The 19,906-nt window shown below is 43.9% G+C and overlaps 1 protein-coding gene across 9 annotated transcripts in view; it reads left to right on the forward strand.

Moving 5' to 3' along the window:
* The first annotated feature begins 2,403 nt into the window (after positions 1 to 2,403).
* STAMBPL1 (STAM binding protein like 1) overlaps positions 2,404 to 19,906 on the forward strand; it is a 29,600-nt gene continuing 12,097 nt past the window's right edge. For 2 of the 9 annotated variants that reach the window (XR_011098186.1, XM_068687920.1), the window contains exons 1-3: positions 2,404 to 2,902; positions 18,515 to 18,713; positions 19,567 to 19,784. Coding sequence is in view for 8 of the 9 variants with exons in the window: in XM_068687920.1 (XP_068544021.1) it covers positions 18,633 to 18,713; positions 19,567 to 19,784 (299 nt within the window). In the remaining variant the exon portion in view is untranslated. Of the gene's footprint in view, positions 2,903 to 4,192; positions 4,274 to 5,702; positions 5,797 to 17,911; positions 18,024 to 18,514; positions 18,714 to 19,566; positions 19,785 to 19,906 lie in introns of those variants that run through there. The other 7 variants (XM_068687916.1, XM_068687918.1, XM_068687921.1 and 4 more) reach the window with 7 other exon arrangements.

The raw sequence follows: 19,906 nt of genomic DNA on the forward strand, positions 1-19,906 counted from the left end.
CCAGGGGTGCCCTTTCCCTGCTGCAGAATCAGGGCTAAACAAGAACTGCCTCACACCCTCCATGGACAGAGCACACAGCTCTGCCCGACTGAAGAGAACAAAGAGCAGGCACTGGGGACCATGCTGTGTGGGAGGTGAAAGAAGGGGGACCTGGCAGCTCTTCAAAACCTGGCTGTGTGGATACAAGGCTGACAGCAAGCTCACTCAGCTTGGGAGCAGCCACCAAGGGGCACTCAAGGACATTGGCATCTCCAGAGAGCTTTCAGTGCTCTGCAGGAAGAACCAGCCACAGACACACCCTGCAAGAGGTCAGAGGGAAGCGTTCAGGTCAGTGAAACACGGCTTAGAAAAGAAAGCAACATGCAGTGTCTTGCAGACTGAAAACCTAAGTGTCATGATGGAGAACTAATGTTCCAACCTAACATCACCTCTGACCCAAATGACGTTTACAAAGGGTTGCCAAATTGTCTCATGGAAGACAAAAACAATTTCCAAATAGTTTGATCGGAACACTTGCCAATATAGTTTCCTGCAACCAGTCATTATCTTCCTACTAGAATAGATCATGAGTGTAATCCTGTAATGGACAGTGTCTGGGCAAAGAAGAACACCCACCCTTTATACCTCCCCTCACAAGACTGTCACCCCTGCAGCACTGCGAGGAGCCCGTGCTCCTCTGCGTCAGGCTGGGCTTAACTCAACAGTCCCCCCAGCACCAAGAAACCACACTGTTATAAATGAAGTCTCAACTCAATTTGAATTTAGTAATATTTATAAAAGGAATATTTATAAAAGGCATAAAAGGCAAGTAAACAGCGCTGGTTGTGTGGGGAGTCTACGCTCCACCAACACACACACAAACATAACATTGCTTTTACATACTAAACCCGAGTACGCCGATACATATGTACAATCGGAAAAGGTAACAAACAATCCCTTAAGTTCCATGACTTAACAGTCTCCATTTTCCATTCCTTTTCTTGATTACAAACAAGTCTCCGTTTTCCATTCCTTTTGAACAATACGTCTTGCTTTAAGTTGTCAAGCAACTCGGCCTTCGGGCCTTATGTATCCCGTTCTTCCCGAATCGAAGACAAGCATATCCATCTCCTTTTCAAGGCCAACAGGGCCTGGGTCACAAGGCACGTCCAGGTCACCTGGGGGCGTAACAGCAAAAGCCTTCGATGGCTGTAGCAGCAGAGGGGCCGATGGCACAGCAGTCGGATCAGTAAAGGAGCCTGCAGCTCCCTCACTGCCTGGCAAACCACACGTGTCTGACTGTGGTCCCACAGGGCTCTTTAAGGCCTCAGAGACTGCTTGCCAGGTGCCGAGCAATCCCGCTGCAACCTTGTCGTTTTTAGTAGCAGAGTCCCACACTTTGACCTCAATTTGGTCCCATATTTCAGGCTCATAAACTGTCTGACTGTTAATAAGGAGAATAAGCTGTAAGGTTACCAGGACAGTCTTTGTTCCTAAGGACGTATGATTCCCCATAATGCGCAGCTGCTTACCAGCGAGGGGCAGTTGTGTGTACGGGGCCAATTCTCTCAGCTTGAGCTTCTTCCCAGCTCCAGTGTGCCTATTTCCAGAGACTTCCTGTACAAGCTTCTCTGAGCGGTTTGCTGAGTTTGGCCGAACCCATATTCATGAGGCAATCAAAGTGCCTGTTCCTGTCCTGGTCTCCGTCCTGCCAGCCTGTTCCTTTTCATTCCTTCTTCCTACTTCTTTATTGATGACATAACTTCATCGTGTTGCCTTCTTTTTTTTTTTGATCTTGAGGGCAGGCTCCCCTCTTACACCCTTCTCTCCAGAGCAGTCCTTTTCAAAACATTTTTTCATTGGTCAAACAACTTTGCATATAACAGCAACAGCAAATACCCAGAACCTTCCATGCCTTAACAGCTGGAGAACAAGCAACCCGAGACTGCATGGAGCCTCCTGAATCACCCTTCTTTGCTCCCTCTAAACTCTTTTACATTCCTGATGGCCTCATCCTTAAGAGTCTAATCTTATCATCAACCACGGGGCTTTCTGACCCCCATGGCCACACTCCCCCATCTCCCCCTTCTTTATTAATATCACCCATTTTCTTGACACGAATTACCACTCCATATATAACACACACCATGGGGCAAACTGAAGACTTTATTTTATAACACCTGATTCCACATTTTGTGAACCACCAGTTAGAAATACGCAAGCAACCAAGGCAAGGCAGAGCAGGCTGGCAGGGTGGGCAGAGAATCTGGCCCCTGACATGCTGCTTGAGCCTCTCTCAGTGCCACTGGGCGCTGCCAGCTCCCTTGCTGCACCACACGTTCGCCTTGTTCCAGCTTCAGCTCCGCAGCCTTGGAGCCCTCCTGCAAGCAGCACGCTGACCACGGCCTCTCCCCTCGGTAACTCCAGCACTGCTCCCGCCCGGCTCGGGGCTCGGCCCCCACAGCCTCCCGACCGAAATGGCGGCGGGCCCTCGGCAGGCGGGGAGGGGACGAGGCCCGGCGAGCCCCGCCGGGGGTGCGGGAGTGGCCGCAGCCCCCTGCCCTCGCCCCCCTCAGCCCCGGCGGCCGTTGGGCTGCAACGGCGGCCCCGCGGCACGGCGGCGCCCACGGCCGCAGGGCAGGCAGGCGGCCCAGCGGCTCTGCCGGCGCTGGCTCCTCCCTTCGCCCCGCTCCGTGACCCGGCTGCGGCTGCGGCAGCGCAGGGCGTTGCGAGCCGCTCCGCTCCGCTCCGCGGGGAGCCCCTCGCCTCGCCCGGCCCCGCTGGAAGCAGCTGCCGCCCTCGCGGTCGGTGCCCACGGCCCGGGTAGCGGTGCCCGCAGGCAGCCCCGGGCCCGGTGGGGCAGGAGCTGCCGCTGCTGCGACCCCCCCCGAGCCTGCGGAGCGGCGCCCAGCGGAGCCGAGAGGTGAGGAGGGAGGCAGGTGAGGTGGGAGGGAAGGATGGGGTGCCGGCACCCCGCTTGTAGGCGTCTGTTCCGAGTGGCTCAGAACATAAAATGAAAGGTTTAAAAAAAAAAAAGGGTGGGGGGTGCGTTGCTTGGCCGTCTGTAACCCTCTCGTGAGGTGTTTCTGCTCGTGTGCTGCGTTTTGTACCCACGGTATCTCCGTAGGACCTAAGTTGCCTCCCCATAGCACAGCAAGCAGCACAAAGTGATGTCTCCAAGGCGCGGATGGATGCACTTTCCCTTTTCAGAAGGGTGAGGCAAGGGGAAGTCCTTCAGAAGGGTTTCAGAAGGGGAAGTCCTTTTGGTTGGGGGTTTCTTTTGTTTAATGTGCATGTGGTTCTGCCTGTGTGTCCGGGAGGTCATGGGCACGCTTCATGCTGAAAAAGAAAGGTGGTGGGGTTACACGGTCTTGGGTGGCTGGTGGCTCCTGGGGCTTCCTTCCTCAGGTTCCAAATTTGGAGGAACTTCTGTCTTCACAACTGGGTTTCTCCTCGTTGTAGGCTGAAGTGGCTGACTGTCCAAGCTGGAGTCACACATTTTTAATAAATTGCTTTGGACCAGCAGGTCCTAGAAAATGGGGTACAAATCCATAATTTCATAAAGTACCCCTAGGAGGAGGCAGTCTAGGTTTGTTGTGGATGTTGCTGAGGCAGTATAGTGAGTTTCGCTGTAACAGCTGGATTTTCTGAAGCCCCAAATGCATTTCTGTCTTGTGTACTGTATATCTGTGTGCTCAGGGTATTAACTGAATCAGAGGCCATTGTGGACCAATCCAGAGATCCCTAGATCATGGCACAGCGTAGAAAGCTTTGTTTGTAAGTGCTATAGTACAGGTGCAAAATTCGTGTTTATGTTTCTTCTGTAATATTTTAAGCGCTTGTAAATAAAATTCCTGCAATTTGCAGTATTATGTTTAAAAACAGGGTTCAGTGTCTTGATCAATGAGAACACTGTGAAGGCATTTCTCATGGTTTCCTTTATGTGTCTAAGTAAGTTCAAGATCAGGCCGTAAGTCACTTCCTGGAAGTTAATCACCATGCTGGGGGAGAGTACAAGGTGAGGGGTGTCACGAAATCTTCAACTGCTGCGGGAGTTGCAAGGTGACTTACACATGAAGACACTGAGCAAATGCAGTATAGTAATAAATGTTTGGTCTCTGTTTGCCTAACTTGTATGCATAGGTTTTGGGTTTGTTTGTTTTTTTTTTCCTTGGTCTTATCTGACTCCTGATATTTTATTTCTATATCAAAGGTTACACATCCAGTTTGTGTGCTGAAACTTAGGTTGCTGACCTGTAATGAAAGTCTTTGTCTACCAAATTTTAATAAACATGTAACATTTTGATTGCCTTGCCATAAAACATATTTTCTGGTCAAAGTTTTCATTATAACTAGAAGAATCGGTCCATGAAAGCAAGTGATCATGCCAACACAGTACAGATCCTGAATGATCTGGTGCCTGAAGGGTCACGGTGGCTTAGTACTCTTGCTGCACAGGCATCCCTCTTATAAAGATCCACCATTTTGAATCATACGTGGATGATGATACCTCGTGTGATGCCGTGAGTCAGGCACCTGCTCAGACATGACCCTTTGCCCACCACTTCCTACTGGTAGTTCTATATGACTGACAGTTCAGCATGCAATGTGTTGAAGTGTGTTAGGGAGGCAGTGGGCTCTCTACATAATCATTGCAGAAAGTGCCTCCATCCTTTAGTGTCTCCAAATCACAGTCAGAAGGCCTTCAGAGATTTCTAGCCCTTTCCATTGATAAGGAACAGAGCTTGGATAGGTTGTAAAGATCATCAGACGCATCCTGAAGGGACAAACAATGAATTTGGAAATTATTTTGGCTCAGAGATAGGCTGTGCCTATCACTGGGATGAACAGCCTGTTGAGCTGCAGGTGTATGAGTTAACTGCACATCACTGTGCTATTAACTTTGAGACCCTGGATAATTGAGCCAAAGTAAAACCAGCTTACAGGGCTGCTCGAGTTACACTCAGTGCCCCTATAAAGCACATGCTTATCATTGCTAATCTTAGCAAACTTACAAAAGAGAAAATAGGTATTGTAAGATATTTTTTTTTACAAGTAGAAAAAAAAAATGGACTAAAGCACATCAAATTCTTCATATAAAGTCAGACATTCCTGTTTTTTTTTTCCATATACTCATAGCATGAGAGATCCTCCAGCTAGGTCAGAGGAGGAGGTCAAAGACTTCATTATGAAATCAACAAACTGTAGTATCTTGTATGTTTCTGTAGTATTTATGTATGTTTCTGCAGCATGATGCTTATGCCTGGTTAGGTGGTTACTTGTGTTAGTTGACTATACTCCTTCCTGTAGGTAATAGCACTATCATTTTTTTTACCTGCACTTTTTTCACTTAACCATTAGTGCACAAAACAATCAGAATCCATTGAAGTAATGCCCCAATTTGTGTTGTTTGTTTTTTTTTTTCTTCTAGATTTGAGGCCACAAGACAGGCATCATTCTTTACAGATAATTTAAAAGACATGAGGTGAACTGTGAATTTGTGTCAAAAATATCTGCTAAACTTAATTCTCCCTTTTTTTGTTACCTATGTTATGAGCCATAACAAATAAGGCAGGATAGGAATTTGTCATCCAGTAGAAACAGAAATTGATCGTTGCAGCTGGTTACTTGCCTTATTAACAAGTGTCCTAATTAGAGGTTATGGAATGTCAAACTGTTACAGAATTAAGTAGCAAATACTGTCAAACTGTTGTCTTTTATAGGAAGAACAGGAAGACTTCTAAACCTTCCTGAGGCTCTGTCTCTGAGAGAGGTAGGGCTACAGGCAGGAAATCTGTGAAACCTGAGAATTTGCAAGTAATCGTGCTTTCTCTCTTTCTTGGAAATCTCTGAAGTGTTGCAGACCTCTGTGCTGATCTTAGCCTCTCATTTGTTTCCCTTGGCAACACAGCTTCTTGTCTTCATGATGGAAGTTAGTTTTATCCATGATGATATGTGTTGCAGGTATCTTGTTTCAGTATGTCAGCTGAACCATCAAAGAACAAATCATATAATAATAGGCATTTCTTTTGTTTCTTCCCTCTTCTGGCTTAATATGCCCAGGTACACTAACTTTTATGGGGGACTGTTGTGGATTTCCTAAAGGAAGAATAGAGCACTGTTTCTCTATGCAATGTCTAAAATATCCTTTTAATGGGTTATTGGAGAGATGCTGTCCTGTGTTGCATAAGTATATTTCAGTCACTGCCTAAAAATTCTACTGATCTGTAAATCCAGTTGTTCTGGTGATACTTTATCAGTTACATCAAAATTGCTTTTCTGCTGAAACTGAATGGTGTTACCAAAAAGGGAGAGGGAGAAATTGTGTTTCGTTTTGACAGAAGAAACCACGAGACAAAGAACCATCTGAGTTCACAGGCCACTGGTTCACAGGTGCATGTTTTGGTGTTCAGAACTTCCGGTCTGTTTTTCCGGACATTCCCTTAAAAGCAGCTAGTAATTGGTGTAGACAGAGCATATTAATAAATCAGGTAGCAAGCCATCATTATCACATACAGCATAAGTGCACAGGGTTACATAACAGTAGCACAGACATAGCAGATCTTGACTTCAAAACAGTCTGTGTAAAAAGGAATGAGAAAATAGATGTGGGTCAGAGTCCTTTGTACTCTGAAGTGATGGGAAATGTCTGTGGGTTCCGCAGTCATAGTCTTTGTAGTGGTGGTGCTTCTCCCCAAAGTGATTAATTCAGTTTCGTAGTCAACTTACTGATCCCCTAAGTTTAAAACATGCATCAGCACAACCCTCCCATCTCAGTCACTGACCTTCAGCAGTTAACCTCCGTGGGTTGGATCAGTGTCCTGCCAGCTGAATAGGTAAGTGCCAGGTGTTAGGGAGAAACTGAAAGAAAATGATATTAAATTAAGATCATGGCAAAGTGTAAGAGGTCTGAGTGGTGGAATAAACTGTCAGTTTTGAGTTACTGCTTGAGGTGGCAAGTGAGGTTTTCTTTATGTCTGCTTCCTTTTTGTGGAAGGGGAAATAATGAGATGGACTTTATTACCCATGGGTAAAGATAAGAGACTTCGCACATGCATTTGTGTTGTATGATTTTCTTCCGTACCAGGAACAGAAAGCGTAGATGAGCAAACAGTTCTTTCATGTGTCATGTTGGGTATTATTTGCTTGTTGTAGTGGTTTATCAGATTCTCAGCAGACCTGATAGCAATCTAATTTTATTGAAGTGGTTTCTTAATGCAGTAATATTTGTATCTGTTCCAAAGGGAAAACTGTCCCTAGAAAACAGCCAATGGTATGGAAGTAGCTACATTCACAAACTGCAGTCAACCAAATGTTTGCTGAGCAACTTTAAAAGTCTTCAAAGAATTGTTCTCACTTTTTTAGCTGTTGAAAAACACATTCTTGTAATTCATCTTGTTTAGATGAAAATAAAGCTCAATTTTGTGATGTAAGATTGAGCAATGAGTGGTGTAACCATACAGGGAACATTTGGGTTTGTCAGATCAGTGCATGGAAGATCTCTGCACATGATTTCTCCCTCTCAGTGCCGAAGGGGGTAAAGATGCTACTGCTTGTACAACACCAACAGTGAGACCTCCAGAGAGACCTTTAGGCAGCATCTGGGGAGGTGTGTGGGACTGGTCCTTCACAGGAGGAGAAAACAAGGATATAACCATAACCATGACCCACAACCAGGAGAAAGCATTGTATAGCTCAGCAGGTGCCTGTAGGAGCTAGTGAAGCCTAGGAGGAGATCTTGTCAATGCTCTTTAAACATAGCCACAGGGCCGAGAGGCAGTGTTAAATTATGAACCGTTACTGAGACAGGCTTTTCTAGTGCCAAGACTGGTAGCTCCTACCATGAAGAGCAACTTCTCCATTGAATGATGTGGGGTTGTCAGCAAATGGTTCCTTGTGGTGCTTCTCTCTGAAAGGCCCTTCTGTTGTTTTGTGTTAGTTGCGGGATTTTTTTTTTTTTCTCTGCAAAAGGGAATGATCTTGCCATGACATTCAGTGCTTTGTTGTTGTGGTGTGTAGTTTTTTTTTTTGTTGTTTTTGTTTTTTTGTTTTTGTTTTTTTTTTCCAGAAGAGGCTACTTACTATAGTAGCTGAATCACTTGTTGTAATGGGGAACTGTCGTTTCAAAAAACATGCTGACAGATAAACATGCTGTTTCTTTTTGGAGAGAACCAACAGAAGGCAGTTTGCTGTTTAAGCTGTTTTTAGCATATTTTATATCAAACCTGTGTGTGTGTAAATGATTATGTTCTGTACCAATATGCCTGGCATTTCAAAAAGGGCTTGAATGAGATAGGTGCCGGTATTTCACTAAAGACAGTTTACATCCACTTCAAAACACACAAGTATAGGTATCTGCATGACTTGTTGGCATGAAACAGTCATTTATCTTCATGTAGCAATGACTGGATGTGCTCTATTTCGGGTTTGCTGAGACAATTGAATTCTATTATTGGCAGTTAAAAGGTGTTTTTCCACTTGCTAATTTGACTATTTTAGTGAGGACGGGCCTCTGTTGTTTGAGACATCTTTATTCTATAGACATCACACCTGATAGTGTAGTAAAACAGACTATTACTGTTTTAGCTTCTTATTGCAGTATTAAAGTAACCTTTTTCTTTTTTTATCATAGAAAGAATGTAGAGCAGTGCTCTCAGGAGTAGCTTATAAAAAGTGAAACTGTGCCATGTTTTAGATCTTTTACCAGCAAATATTTCTAGACCCTAATCACAATGAACTGAAGTCAATGGTTTCTATGGGCATCACATCTGGGCTCTAATTCCACCAAAATAGCAAACAAAGGATGGATATTTCTAAAATAATTTACTACTAAAATATGCAAAGAATAAAGTCACTGTTATTTTTTAACAGAATCATAGCCAGTGCATTAAAAAGTGCCGTGGAAAATTTTACCAGTGATCTGTTTAATGCAGCTTTTTAGTAAGACCAGCATTCTAACTATTGACAAGTGCTGCTGGAGTAGTGAAATCAGCGTGTTATGACTAAGCAAGACCCTTGAAATTGAAAAAGTATGTTACAAGGGGGGAAAGTGGAAACTAATGATTAAACTGATACATTGTTAGGTCAGGCTGTTACTTATTTATAAATCTATAAAGCTCATTCAATATCTAAAAAACTCCTGTGAAGACAGAAGAAAGAAAAGCGGCCTCAAGGCCGCAGCAAGGAGGGGAAACCCATCCTGGTGCTTCTGCGGCCCAAGGGTCTCAGGGCTGCTGTCACCCCAAGCCCCACACCGGGCCGTGCCTTCCCCAGCAGGCCCCGTCAGAGCCTGGCCGTGCGGCCTGGCTGTGCTTGCAGGTTGCACGTGGCCGGGTTGTGCTCCCGGGGCGTTTCGGAGCCTGCCCAGCTCTGAGCGGAGGTGGTACACACTCCTTCTGCCCAGACTGTGAGCTGGTCCCACACAGGCATCACAAGCACAAGCTGTGGGGCTTTGTTAGCTTGGTACTGCACCTATGCTAATTGGCCCTGCTGTGTAGCCCTGCGTACCGCCTTTTGCTATCACAGGGCACGCTTCTGTAGCTTCCAGAATCAGCTGAGACTGAGCACAGGCAAAGGGGCTCCTGTTTGTCCACGTCCACCCACACTGACAGTTACAAACATGCCAGTGCAGCATCCTGTGAGGGTGTTGGAGAATTTGTGGTGAATTATGGTGTTGTACCTCTCAGAAAACCCATGAGCATGTGTTCATCTTCTCATTACCACCTCTGTCTCATTAGCTTATTCTTGACTTTTGATGATCTTGAAATACTGTATGTAGTTTGATGTGCTGTTTGCTTAAATATGCAGTACTTCCTGATAAAATTGCTGTCTTTCATTCTCCTTTCACTTGGTACCATGCTTGTTAGCCTGAACAGAAAGAATGATTTTAATGCCATTTAAAACACTGTTCTTGCTTTGCTCTGTTTCCTGTGGCTGAAGGCCTTTGATTTAATTAAGCTGGATTTTCAGAATAATTAATCTGTAGTATAATAACGTGGATTGAATAGGAAAATAAGTGGTTTTCTTTTTGAGATGGAAATGGGATTTGGTAAGGAGTGTCTGATTAAATTAGGAAAAATACCTTAACTGTTGAATGGATGTTACGTTCTTATATTCTTATAATGATTTTCAGAAAATTCATTGTTGCCGACGGAAGGAAGACCCAGCACATCAATATGAGTGAACAGTGAACTTCAACTTTAATGGATAGCTCAGTCGTCTTTTATCTAGTTTGAACATAATCAACTCATACATATTGCAGAAACTAAGCTCAGGATTGGTTAACACTTCCCGGGCTTTTCAGTCTGGTCCTCCTTCTTTTGGCTACCTGTCCCACCTTAGGGACTTTCCCCGATGGCCCAAGGGCATCGTGTCCTTGAGCCTGATTGGCCCTCAGCCAGCTGCATACAGTGCCAAGGCTCATGTGAGTTGAGTACAGTGCTTCACCAGCCCATTGTCTCCCAACTGCTCAACATTCACATGTCCTGCCTCACTTAACAATTCCTCCACAATTCCCCCGTTTTTATTTTGCAGCAACTATAATCAATATAACTATAAGTAGAAAACGAAGTTCCTCTTTGACGAAGAAAAAAAACATCCACCCATGTTCCCAAAAACAGATTTAAACCAACCTTCAAACCAACTATCTTGTACTATAATTTTTTTTTTTGCGTATGATCCCTTAACCATTTCAAACATAATCAACTCATCAACGAAAGGATCAGACGCAGAAGCGAGGAATAGGCAAAATGAACTTTGTCCGGTTTGATTTGATATTGGTTTGAGGATCGATTTTGACTTTTCTTCAATGGCTGGTTTAACACATCGACTAGGAACCCAGGTTGGCCCTGTAGGGGAAGAGATACACACATAACCTCGCCCCATATAAATCACATCAGCAGGCCCCAGCCATTGTCCCGTTTTCATATCTCAGTACAGTACTCTCATAATACATTTATTATCATTTTCAGACTTAATGTAATGACGTGTCGCGGGTGGTTCCTCATCATCTCCATGCTATGAACCCCTAAACCCTGCTTAGCAGCGTCATTGTAATCACAGGTGTTATTTGTATTTTTGTACCGGTATGGCCTTTTCCAGGTTCCTGTAGCAGGAATCATCTGATATCCACGGCTACGTTCACATTTGTAGCCACCTTTCAGGTTGATACATATTTGACTACAGATACCAGGGTTTTGACATTTATCAAAATCTCCACAGTTTCTCTTGTCTACAAACTCAAACCCAGCTGGACAGTCACATTCATTTATGTTGCATTCCTTCAGGGGCTCATCACCCCAGTCCTTGCAGTCTCTCTGCTGGTTACACACTTTATTGATATCTATGCATTCTCCACTTCTGCACTTGAATTTGCCAGGTCCAGAGCACTGAATAACATCGTTACAGTTTGCTTCATCAGTGCCATCCAGACAGTCTCTCACACCACTGCACTGCCTACTCCTATGAACACAGTTCCCATCTTCACATCTGAACTGGTCTGGCCTGCAAGTCTGAGAAGGGCAGTTAATTTCATCACTTCCATCCTTGCAATCAGGATCTCTGTCATAGTCTTTTTCACCTGAGCCGCACTGCACCTCACTCACATAACACTTCACCAGAGGTGCAGGCTGGCAGCCACACTGCTCCAAAGATACATCCGAGTGGTCGGAGCAGTCACCTTGACCATTGCAGACAAAGCTTTTGGAAATACATTGCCCACTACTGCATGTAAATTCTGCTGCACTACAAGTCACAATGCCGCAATTCTCTTCATGTTCTGCACTGTCACAGTCCTTTTCACCATCACATTTCCAGGACACTGGTGCCCGCCGCCCCGCACCTGTGTCACTTATACTACTGCTATTACCCGTGCTGTCAGTGTCAGTGGCATCCTCCTGGTACCGTTTCTGTCTTTGCCGCCCCTTACTCTCCCCCTTTTCTTTTTGCCACTGACCATTCACCACAAATGGATGAGACACATGATTACTAGTTAGGAAAGAGCGTGTAACATCTGCTATACAGCTGCAGGCGATCTGCTGGTTTTGGTAATACTCTAGCTGCCTCTCTGCCAGGTCCATGCGCTGCAGCAGGTTCTCAATGAAGTGCTGGAGCCTGGCTTTTCCCTGCAATTCTTTTTCTGTCTCCTCCTCGAACTTGCTGAGGCGCTGCTTTAAGGCCGCGATCATCTCCACTGCCATGTCCACCTGCCTGCTGAGCACCCGCTCCCTCCGCTGCACCTCCTGCTGCTTCTGCGAGAGCTGCACAAAGGCCTCCCGCACCTCCAGCAGCTCCGCCGTCTTCTGGGCCAGCTCCCCGGTCAGCCTGTCGAGCCGCTTCTCCTTCGTCTTGTCCACGGCCTCCACCATCCTCGGCGGGGCGGGCTTGGGAAACTTCGGGCACAGGGACCGGGACCAGCCCTGTGGCCGCCCGCAGCCGCGCTGCCCCGGCCGGTGCTGGCGCCGGGGCCGGGGCTGGGAGCGGAGCGGCCACGGGAGGCGTTTGCGACTCTTGCCGCTGTTCTGGCCGTTTCCCGGCATGTTGCGTCGACATGCCGCTTCCTTGTGATTGTTCGACTGACAATTTGAGCACCATACTGCCCCAGCTTTGCAGTGTCGTCTCACGTGTCCAAAAGCACCACAACGATAACATCGGCAGCGGTGTGGTAATTGGTTACTAGGGGGTGGTACTGGACCACCGGCGGTTTGCAAAGGAGCAAGAGCTGCAAGGACCTGACTCTGTGTAGACTGAACATGCTCTTTCACAGCCTGTGCCTGTTCTCGCATGCTGTCACCTAATTGCTTTACTGCCTCTACTAACATAGCCTGTTGGCCTACTGGTACCTGAGCCATTCTTTCCAACCCTTCCTCAATTGTCCATGTCCCCGGTAACGTAGCTAATATACTACGAGTTGAAGGGTTGCAGTTTTGAATTGCACACTGCCTTAGAATAGTGCCCTTTAGATAATCAGGTACCCCAGCCGCTTCTGTTGCGTTTGCTACTCGATCAATAAACAACCCAAATGGTTCCTCCCTTCCTTGCTTGATGCCCATATAGGATGGTATCCCCCTGGCTCTCTAATTTGGTCCAAGGCTCTTCGAGCCAATCTCATTGATTCTTTAGCTTTGTCTGGACCCAGCAACGCTTGTGTCTCTAATCTATAATATGGTCCGAGTCCCATCAATTCCTCCAACGTGACACCATACAACGGATCTCCAGGTGCCCTTATCACAGCTACTGCCTCTTGACAAACACTTTGCCAATGCGCATTAAAAAGAAGCTGTTGATGTTGTGTTAGGATCAGCTTCATTATACCACGTATGTCCCCGGGGAGCAATATATTAGTTCCCCAAATATAATCTAACATTTGCCGAGTAGGTTCCCCCTTTAAACCAGAATCATTTACTGTAGATCGTAATTGAGTTAATAGTTTCCAGTCTAAATTTGTCATATTAACGGTCACATTCCCCTGTGTATCTGGTGGCGAGTATACTACCGGAAAAGCTTGTGTTAACTGTGCTGCCGTTTCATAATTCCCTTCACGCAGTGCCTCATTTGCTATTTGCCTCCATCGCTCCTTTCCAAGGCCAATAGGGCCTGGGTCGAAAGGCACGTTCAGGTCAACAGGGGGCGTAACAGCAAAGGCCTTCGATGGCTGCAGACCTTCTCTTCCCTGCGCCCCTGTTGTGAAGGGATTTATATTTGATAGAAATGAGTTAGCACTGGTCTTTTCACTTGCTCCTTTCTCACTTTCTATTGGAGCAGTTGGAGCTGTTGGTAGTGAGAGCTCCTCCTCTGCTACAGAGGACATTGTCACAGGCACCCCCGAAATTCCTGAGGCCCCCTGTGTAATAGTAAAAGTTCTAACGGAAGGTGGCAACGGGCAATCTGTGCCTTCCATATTTATTTGCTGTGGATTAACATTATTAACCCTTCTTGGTGGTCCTGACCACTCTGTTGCAGCAGCAGCAACTCTTTGTTCATCTTTATGTGTGGCTAATGCATTAGCCACTATTCTCCATGGCCTCATCAAATCTCCCAGTAAACTTAACATCGTTCCTAACATCATCAAACAATTTATTTCCAAATTTACGCCACTCTGTTTGTTCAAAAACTGTATCAGGACTTGTTAAACAACCCTTAGCTAGCCCATATACTAATAACCCTGGCAAATCTTTTTCTACAATCTGTATCTAAAATGCTCCGCTTTTCTAAAAAGCATTTGAGCAAATAATACGCCGCTTATCTTTTCATACCTTTATATACGTCGGTTGCAGCCTTTGCAAAGACCTCGGCGGCGCTTTTCCGGCGGGACCCTAAATAGGCTCATCCCGGGTGCGGGGACTCCCTTTCACCTTCCGAGCTGCAGATCTCGGCGACGCGCGACCGGCGGGATCCACTCCCGGGTGCGGGGGACTTCACATCCTTTTCACCTTCCCGGCGCGGGTGCAGGGATTCTTGTCCTTTTCACCTCCTGGGCTGCGTTGCAGGACCGGCTTCTCCTTTATTCCGTCCAACCGTGGCCCTGGATCACTGCCAGCAGTGTCCAAATCCTGTTCAGACTTGTCCCTGTTCGGGCGCCAATTTGTTGCCGACGGAAGGAAGACCCAGCACATCAATATGAGTGAACAGTGAACTTCAACTTTAATGGATAGCTCAGTCGTCTTTTATCTAGTTTGAACATAATCAACTCATACATATTGCAGAAACTAAGCTCAGGATTGGTTAACACTTCCCGGGCTTTTCAGTCTGGTCCTCCTTCTTTTGGCTACCTGTCCCACCTTAGGGACTTTCCCCGATGGCCCAAGGGCATCGTGTCCTTGAGCCTGATTGGCCCTCAGCCAGCTGCATACAGTGCCAAGGCTCATGTGAGTTGAGTACGGTGCTTCACCAGCCCATTGTCTCCCAACTGCTCAACATTCACATGTCCTGCCTCACTTAACAATTCCTCCACAATTCATCATTAGAGAAAACTTAGCATGCTAAATCTACAGACATTTCTTCTTAACCAGATGTTACCTATGTCCCTCTAAATTAGCTGGAGTGCCTGAAATCGGATAGCAGAAAAATGCATGTTTACTCTTAGAATTTAGAGCACTTCACACTCTAACAGACTCTGACAGCTCCATGCTGGTGTTGCTACTTATCCCACATGCTTGGGGCTGGATTGTGGTTTACTGTATTTGCATAACTATTTTGTCTATCTGAATATAGTTAGTTTCAGTTACATGGAGAGGTTTCCTACTTGCCTTTGTTTTTGCTCTTGTAGAGTAAAGTATGTGTTTATTCCACAAGATAAGTAGTCATTGCTCAGGACTGGGCAGCTCTTGGTAGACTCTGTACAAGTTCATAGGGGGCATTTTTAAAGCCAGCTCCTGCCAGTCATGCCTTCTGAAAGGGGCAGTCTGTCTGTCACCACCTCCACCTTTCTACCGCTTTCCGTACGTCCTGAGCTGAGAAATCATTCAAAGGAAGTAATTAATTAAAATGAGTCTACTTAACTTGAATTTAGGTTAGGTATAACTCGCCTTGAAGTCACTATTGTCAACAAAGCAGAGGTAGAAAAAAATATGGCAAGGGCAAGAGTGCAAAGCTGCAGCATGAGGAACATTATGCGTGGAGGCATACCGGGGAACTGACAAATGTGTTTGTGGGGGTGGTTTTAGTAAAGCTTAATCTTCTGCCTTTTAACAATTTATAATTCTAGCCAGTGTGCCTGCGTGTTAAGGGTAATATATAGTAGTGTGATCATAAAGCAGCGAATGATCTTTTTAGGACTCTTTTACCTTTTTTTTTTTTTTAATTATGCAGCCACTCGTAATAACTAATACATTTGAATCTTGTTTTGCATTTTTGTAAACGTGATACAAATTCATCCTAGTATTTCTTCTTCATTTAAAATGTCTGGGCGTTAACATGCTCCTGAAGCTAAGTTTAAAAAGTCCGTTTCCTCTTTTATCTGAGGTGATTTTTTTGCTAACCCCTCACGCGGTGACCTGACTGTGCTCAATGCCTTGCTCTCTGCAGGGCTGCTTCAGCTTTTCAAAGCCCTGGCACACTTTTGAGGAAGTGTGAGTTTCTGCTGTTACCAGATGTCTCTTGTTTAAAATAACCAGCGTTAGTTTTTTTTTATTATTATTATTAATGGTTCTTTTCGTTAAAAATTTAAATGAGAAATGTTTGCAAGTAAGGGGTTCTGTGATGCCTTCTTCTGCCAGTTCAAAAGATTTTGGCTGGGGGATACCACAAGCTTCTTTAGCAAGGACTTATTTGAGAATGCTAGCAAAAAAAAAAATAATAAAAATGGTGGCTTCTGTGTTCCCTACTTGCCTACACTAAGATTTTTCCACTTGTCTACCCACTAGGCTGAAAAGTCTTCAAGCTGTGGTAACAGTTGAAAGAAGCATATAACCCATATCCCCTCCTTGGACCGTTTCCATGCTGGATGTTGTAGAAAGTCCATAAGAACAGTGTTTGAAAAGCAGTTTTCTTATATAAGAACTGCTAATTGAAATAGAAGTAATTGAAATAGGAACTGAATAAAAAACATTTCTGCACCCTTTAATTTTGAACAGTATTTTCTGGAATAAATTGAACGTCTAGACCATTTTGCAGCATGTCATAGTTATATGTATACCTTAGATCAAAGCCAGCCTTCCAGTCAGTCATTGTGGATCTCCCAGTTGCTATTAGGGGAACTAAGAAAAATATTTTAAATCTGCAAATGATGGATAAGGGAATAAGTGGTTTTAAAATGCATGCTTTTTAGTTCTGAGAGTGCTTTTCCTTGTTTGTTTGTTTTATTAATGTTCCTAAGCCACACAGAACATATGAATGCAGTCTCTTACTGAAGATTTGTTCTGAGCATCCGAGCTACAGGGATAGAAAACTAATGTGAGCTCCGTGCTGACCTGGCTTGTAGTCCTCTCCTTTCACAGCCTACCATGGCTACCATTTTCCAATTAAGAAGGCTCTCTAGTGGAACTAGCCACAAGGCACTATAAACATAGCTTTGGTATATACTAAAGCAAAAATATTTCATTATCATGGTCCCATGAGATATTTCTGCAGCCTGCGAATTGGCAATGAGTAGGGCTCTCCTGCCAAGCTAATCGTTTACACCAGAGCTCCATCTTTATAAAATGAAATTGTTTAGAGAACTTTTTCCATCAGTGCTACCACCTCAGCTAATGTTGATATTTCGAGTGCATAAGCCAAGCTCTATTTTTTTCTTCCCAAAAGGGTATCACAAATCATGCAAGTGTTTTGAATGCCTTGAATTGAAAGAAGCTGGCCTTGAAATTGCATTCACAGGTCTGTGAGATACCAGATGAAGAGAATAAAAATCTTGAAAATGCAAAGCAGGGTTGTAAAGTCAAACAAGAATATATTACTTGAGATTAGGTCATACATAAAAACAGGGTAAGGTTGATTCAGTAAGTGTACCATTACAAAGAAACAGGATGATTCTGATTATTTTAAAGAAAGCATCTTGCTTAAGTGAATGTAAGGTCTCCTCTAACATTTGGTTATAACATTAACACTAAAGATTAAAAGTAAAGGCTGACCTAATAGATGTTGTTAGTTTTGAGAAAAATGAAGACCCAAATACAGAAATCAATACTTTAGGAGCCAGCTAAAATGTGTTAGGATTGTTCTCCTCTAACCCAGAATAGCTCTTAGAGAAGGGTGTGCCTAGAAAGTATCTTTGCTGAACCCTCTGTTTATGCTTCTGTGAAAGCACAAAGCATATGTATTGCAATATATGAAGTGTCTTTGACATTTGGAATCAGATCTGTTTGGATTGAGAGCTCAAAAGTGAAAGGCCACATTAGCAGCTTCATTTTCATATTTCCAGTGTAATTTAAATAACTAATTTCCCTTTTTTTTATGATGACCACGCCGTGTCTAAATATTTGTCTTTACTTGTTCAGAGCTGTGCAAGGAGTGACTACTATCAGTCAACTTGTCATATTTCATTGTGTTTTGAGTGGTATTGAAGTCAGCAAGTTGTACAGGTGGAGCACATAGTGCTTGAAATATTTTCTGTATGTTATATTACTGATATGAGTTTATGTGCTAAGTTTTGTTTATAATTATAGGCTTAGTAGGAAAAAAGGTGCTAGATTGATGCTGTTTATAAATATGTTTGTCAAAACATATGCTTAAGGAAGCAGATTTTGTGCTTAGCCTTTGAAGTTTTTTTCACTTAATGCTTGAAAGTTGGCTTGCTTGTGTGTTTGTACTTCTTGGTTGTGTTGTTGTTTGTAGTTTTTTTTTCAAGTTACTGTTAAAATTGTAGAAATAATTTGCTATGTTGCATTTGAATCCGCTGTAATAATGTTAGGTCAACTAGCGCACAAGTGTCCTGCAAGGCCTCATGCATTCCTACCTTAAATTCTAGATGCCTCCTAAATTCTGGATTGTTATTAAGTATGTAAGTATTGTGATACTGAAGTGATGAGTGGGTGCAGGCATGCAGACTGATGTGACATTTGAATGTATTTTTAATCTGAATGACTTGTCCTATTTCTTCCAGCACCCAACCACAATCAGCATATTGCTGTTAAGTTTCCCTTGGACTAATAGACTCTGAGGCAGCCTGCTGCAAATATTGAACTGATTGATGCTTCAGTCATCCTGTCCTTCACAGTAAGATGGAGACTTCTGAGAAAAAGAGCGATCTTGGTTTGCAGACAGAGAACAACATGGAACAACCGTTCAGTATTAGTTCCTTGGTATGTATTACTAAAAATGCTTTAATGGCTTAGCACCCTCTTTCAAATAAGCAACAATTTAAGACCTGTTTAGCAGTGCTGCTGTCAGCTGAAAGGCTGTTTTCTCGAATTCTGCCAGTTCCTCACATGTTCTGCTTGGTTTCATTGGAATTTTATTTCCATGTGTGTGGCTTATGGGGATTTAGCTTGTTTCAGTGATCACAGTTTTAAGAAGTTGAAGTAAATGTTTTGAATAGAAAAAGTAAACCTTTACAACAACATAAGGCGAAACAACTTGCAGTAGCCACTTAATTTAACCACTTAACAGGAAGGTAATGATTACAATAAGCAACTCTGCTTCTTCTTCAGTAGAATCACTTTTAGGTTCGTCGACTCTGCTTCATCTGAAACTGTAAAATTAACTGTTGATTAACCAGGAAAACATACTGCTTTTTGTTAGGTGACCTGTACCCAGAAGTCATATCCAATATAACATATAACAGTAGTTGGCTTAGTCATGCAGATTGTTTTAGTAACTTAAGGTAGAACCTTACCGAATTTCATATTTGGGGGATTCTGAAGAGGACGCACTGTTATTTTTGATCACTTCTGCTGAGGTTTACTGTTGTTTTTTTTTCCTTTTATATGTATGTATATGCATTGAGAGGGAGAAGATTTGGGGAGAGGGATAAGATAATTTTTTACTTTTATTGCAATTGAGAAACATTAAAATATTTTAACTGTTGCTAGTAGTGAGGAAACTGATACCTATTTTGAGAAGCTGAAGATTTCCCTTGAGTTTCTTGAATGACATCATTTACTGAAAGAGAATTGTAGTATCTGGCTCTCCTTGCTAATCTCTGTTCTTTTTCAGAAAAAGCTAGTAGCTATTCCTGACCATACAGACATCTCTGTGACCCCAGAAGAGAGAGTACGTGCCTTAAGCAAACTTGGCAGCAATATCACAATCAATGAAGACATCACTCCACGTCGTTACTTTAGATCTGGAGTAGAGATGGAGCGAATGGCATCAATATATATGGAGGAAGGAAACCTGGAGAATGCTTTTGTTTTTTATAACAAGTTCATAACGTAAGAAACAGTTTGTGGTCATTAGAGCTTACAGTTCTGAGTAAATTAAAACGAAGATTTGCAGTGATAATGGGGCAACCCTTTAGATCAGGAGAACAATGTTTACTGTTTTCTTGCAGAAT

This window comes from Anas acuta, chromosome 7, assembly GCF_963932015.1.
Source record: "Anas acuta chromosome 7, bAnaAcu1.1, whole genome shotgun sequence".
Taxonomy (NCBI): domain Eukaryota; kingdom Metazoa; phylum Chordata; class Aves; order Anseriformes; family Anatidae; genus Anas; species Anas acuta.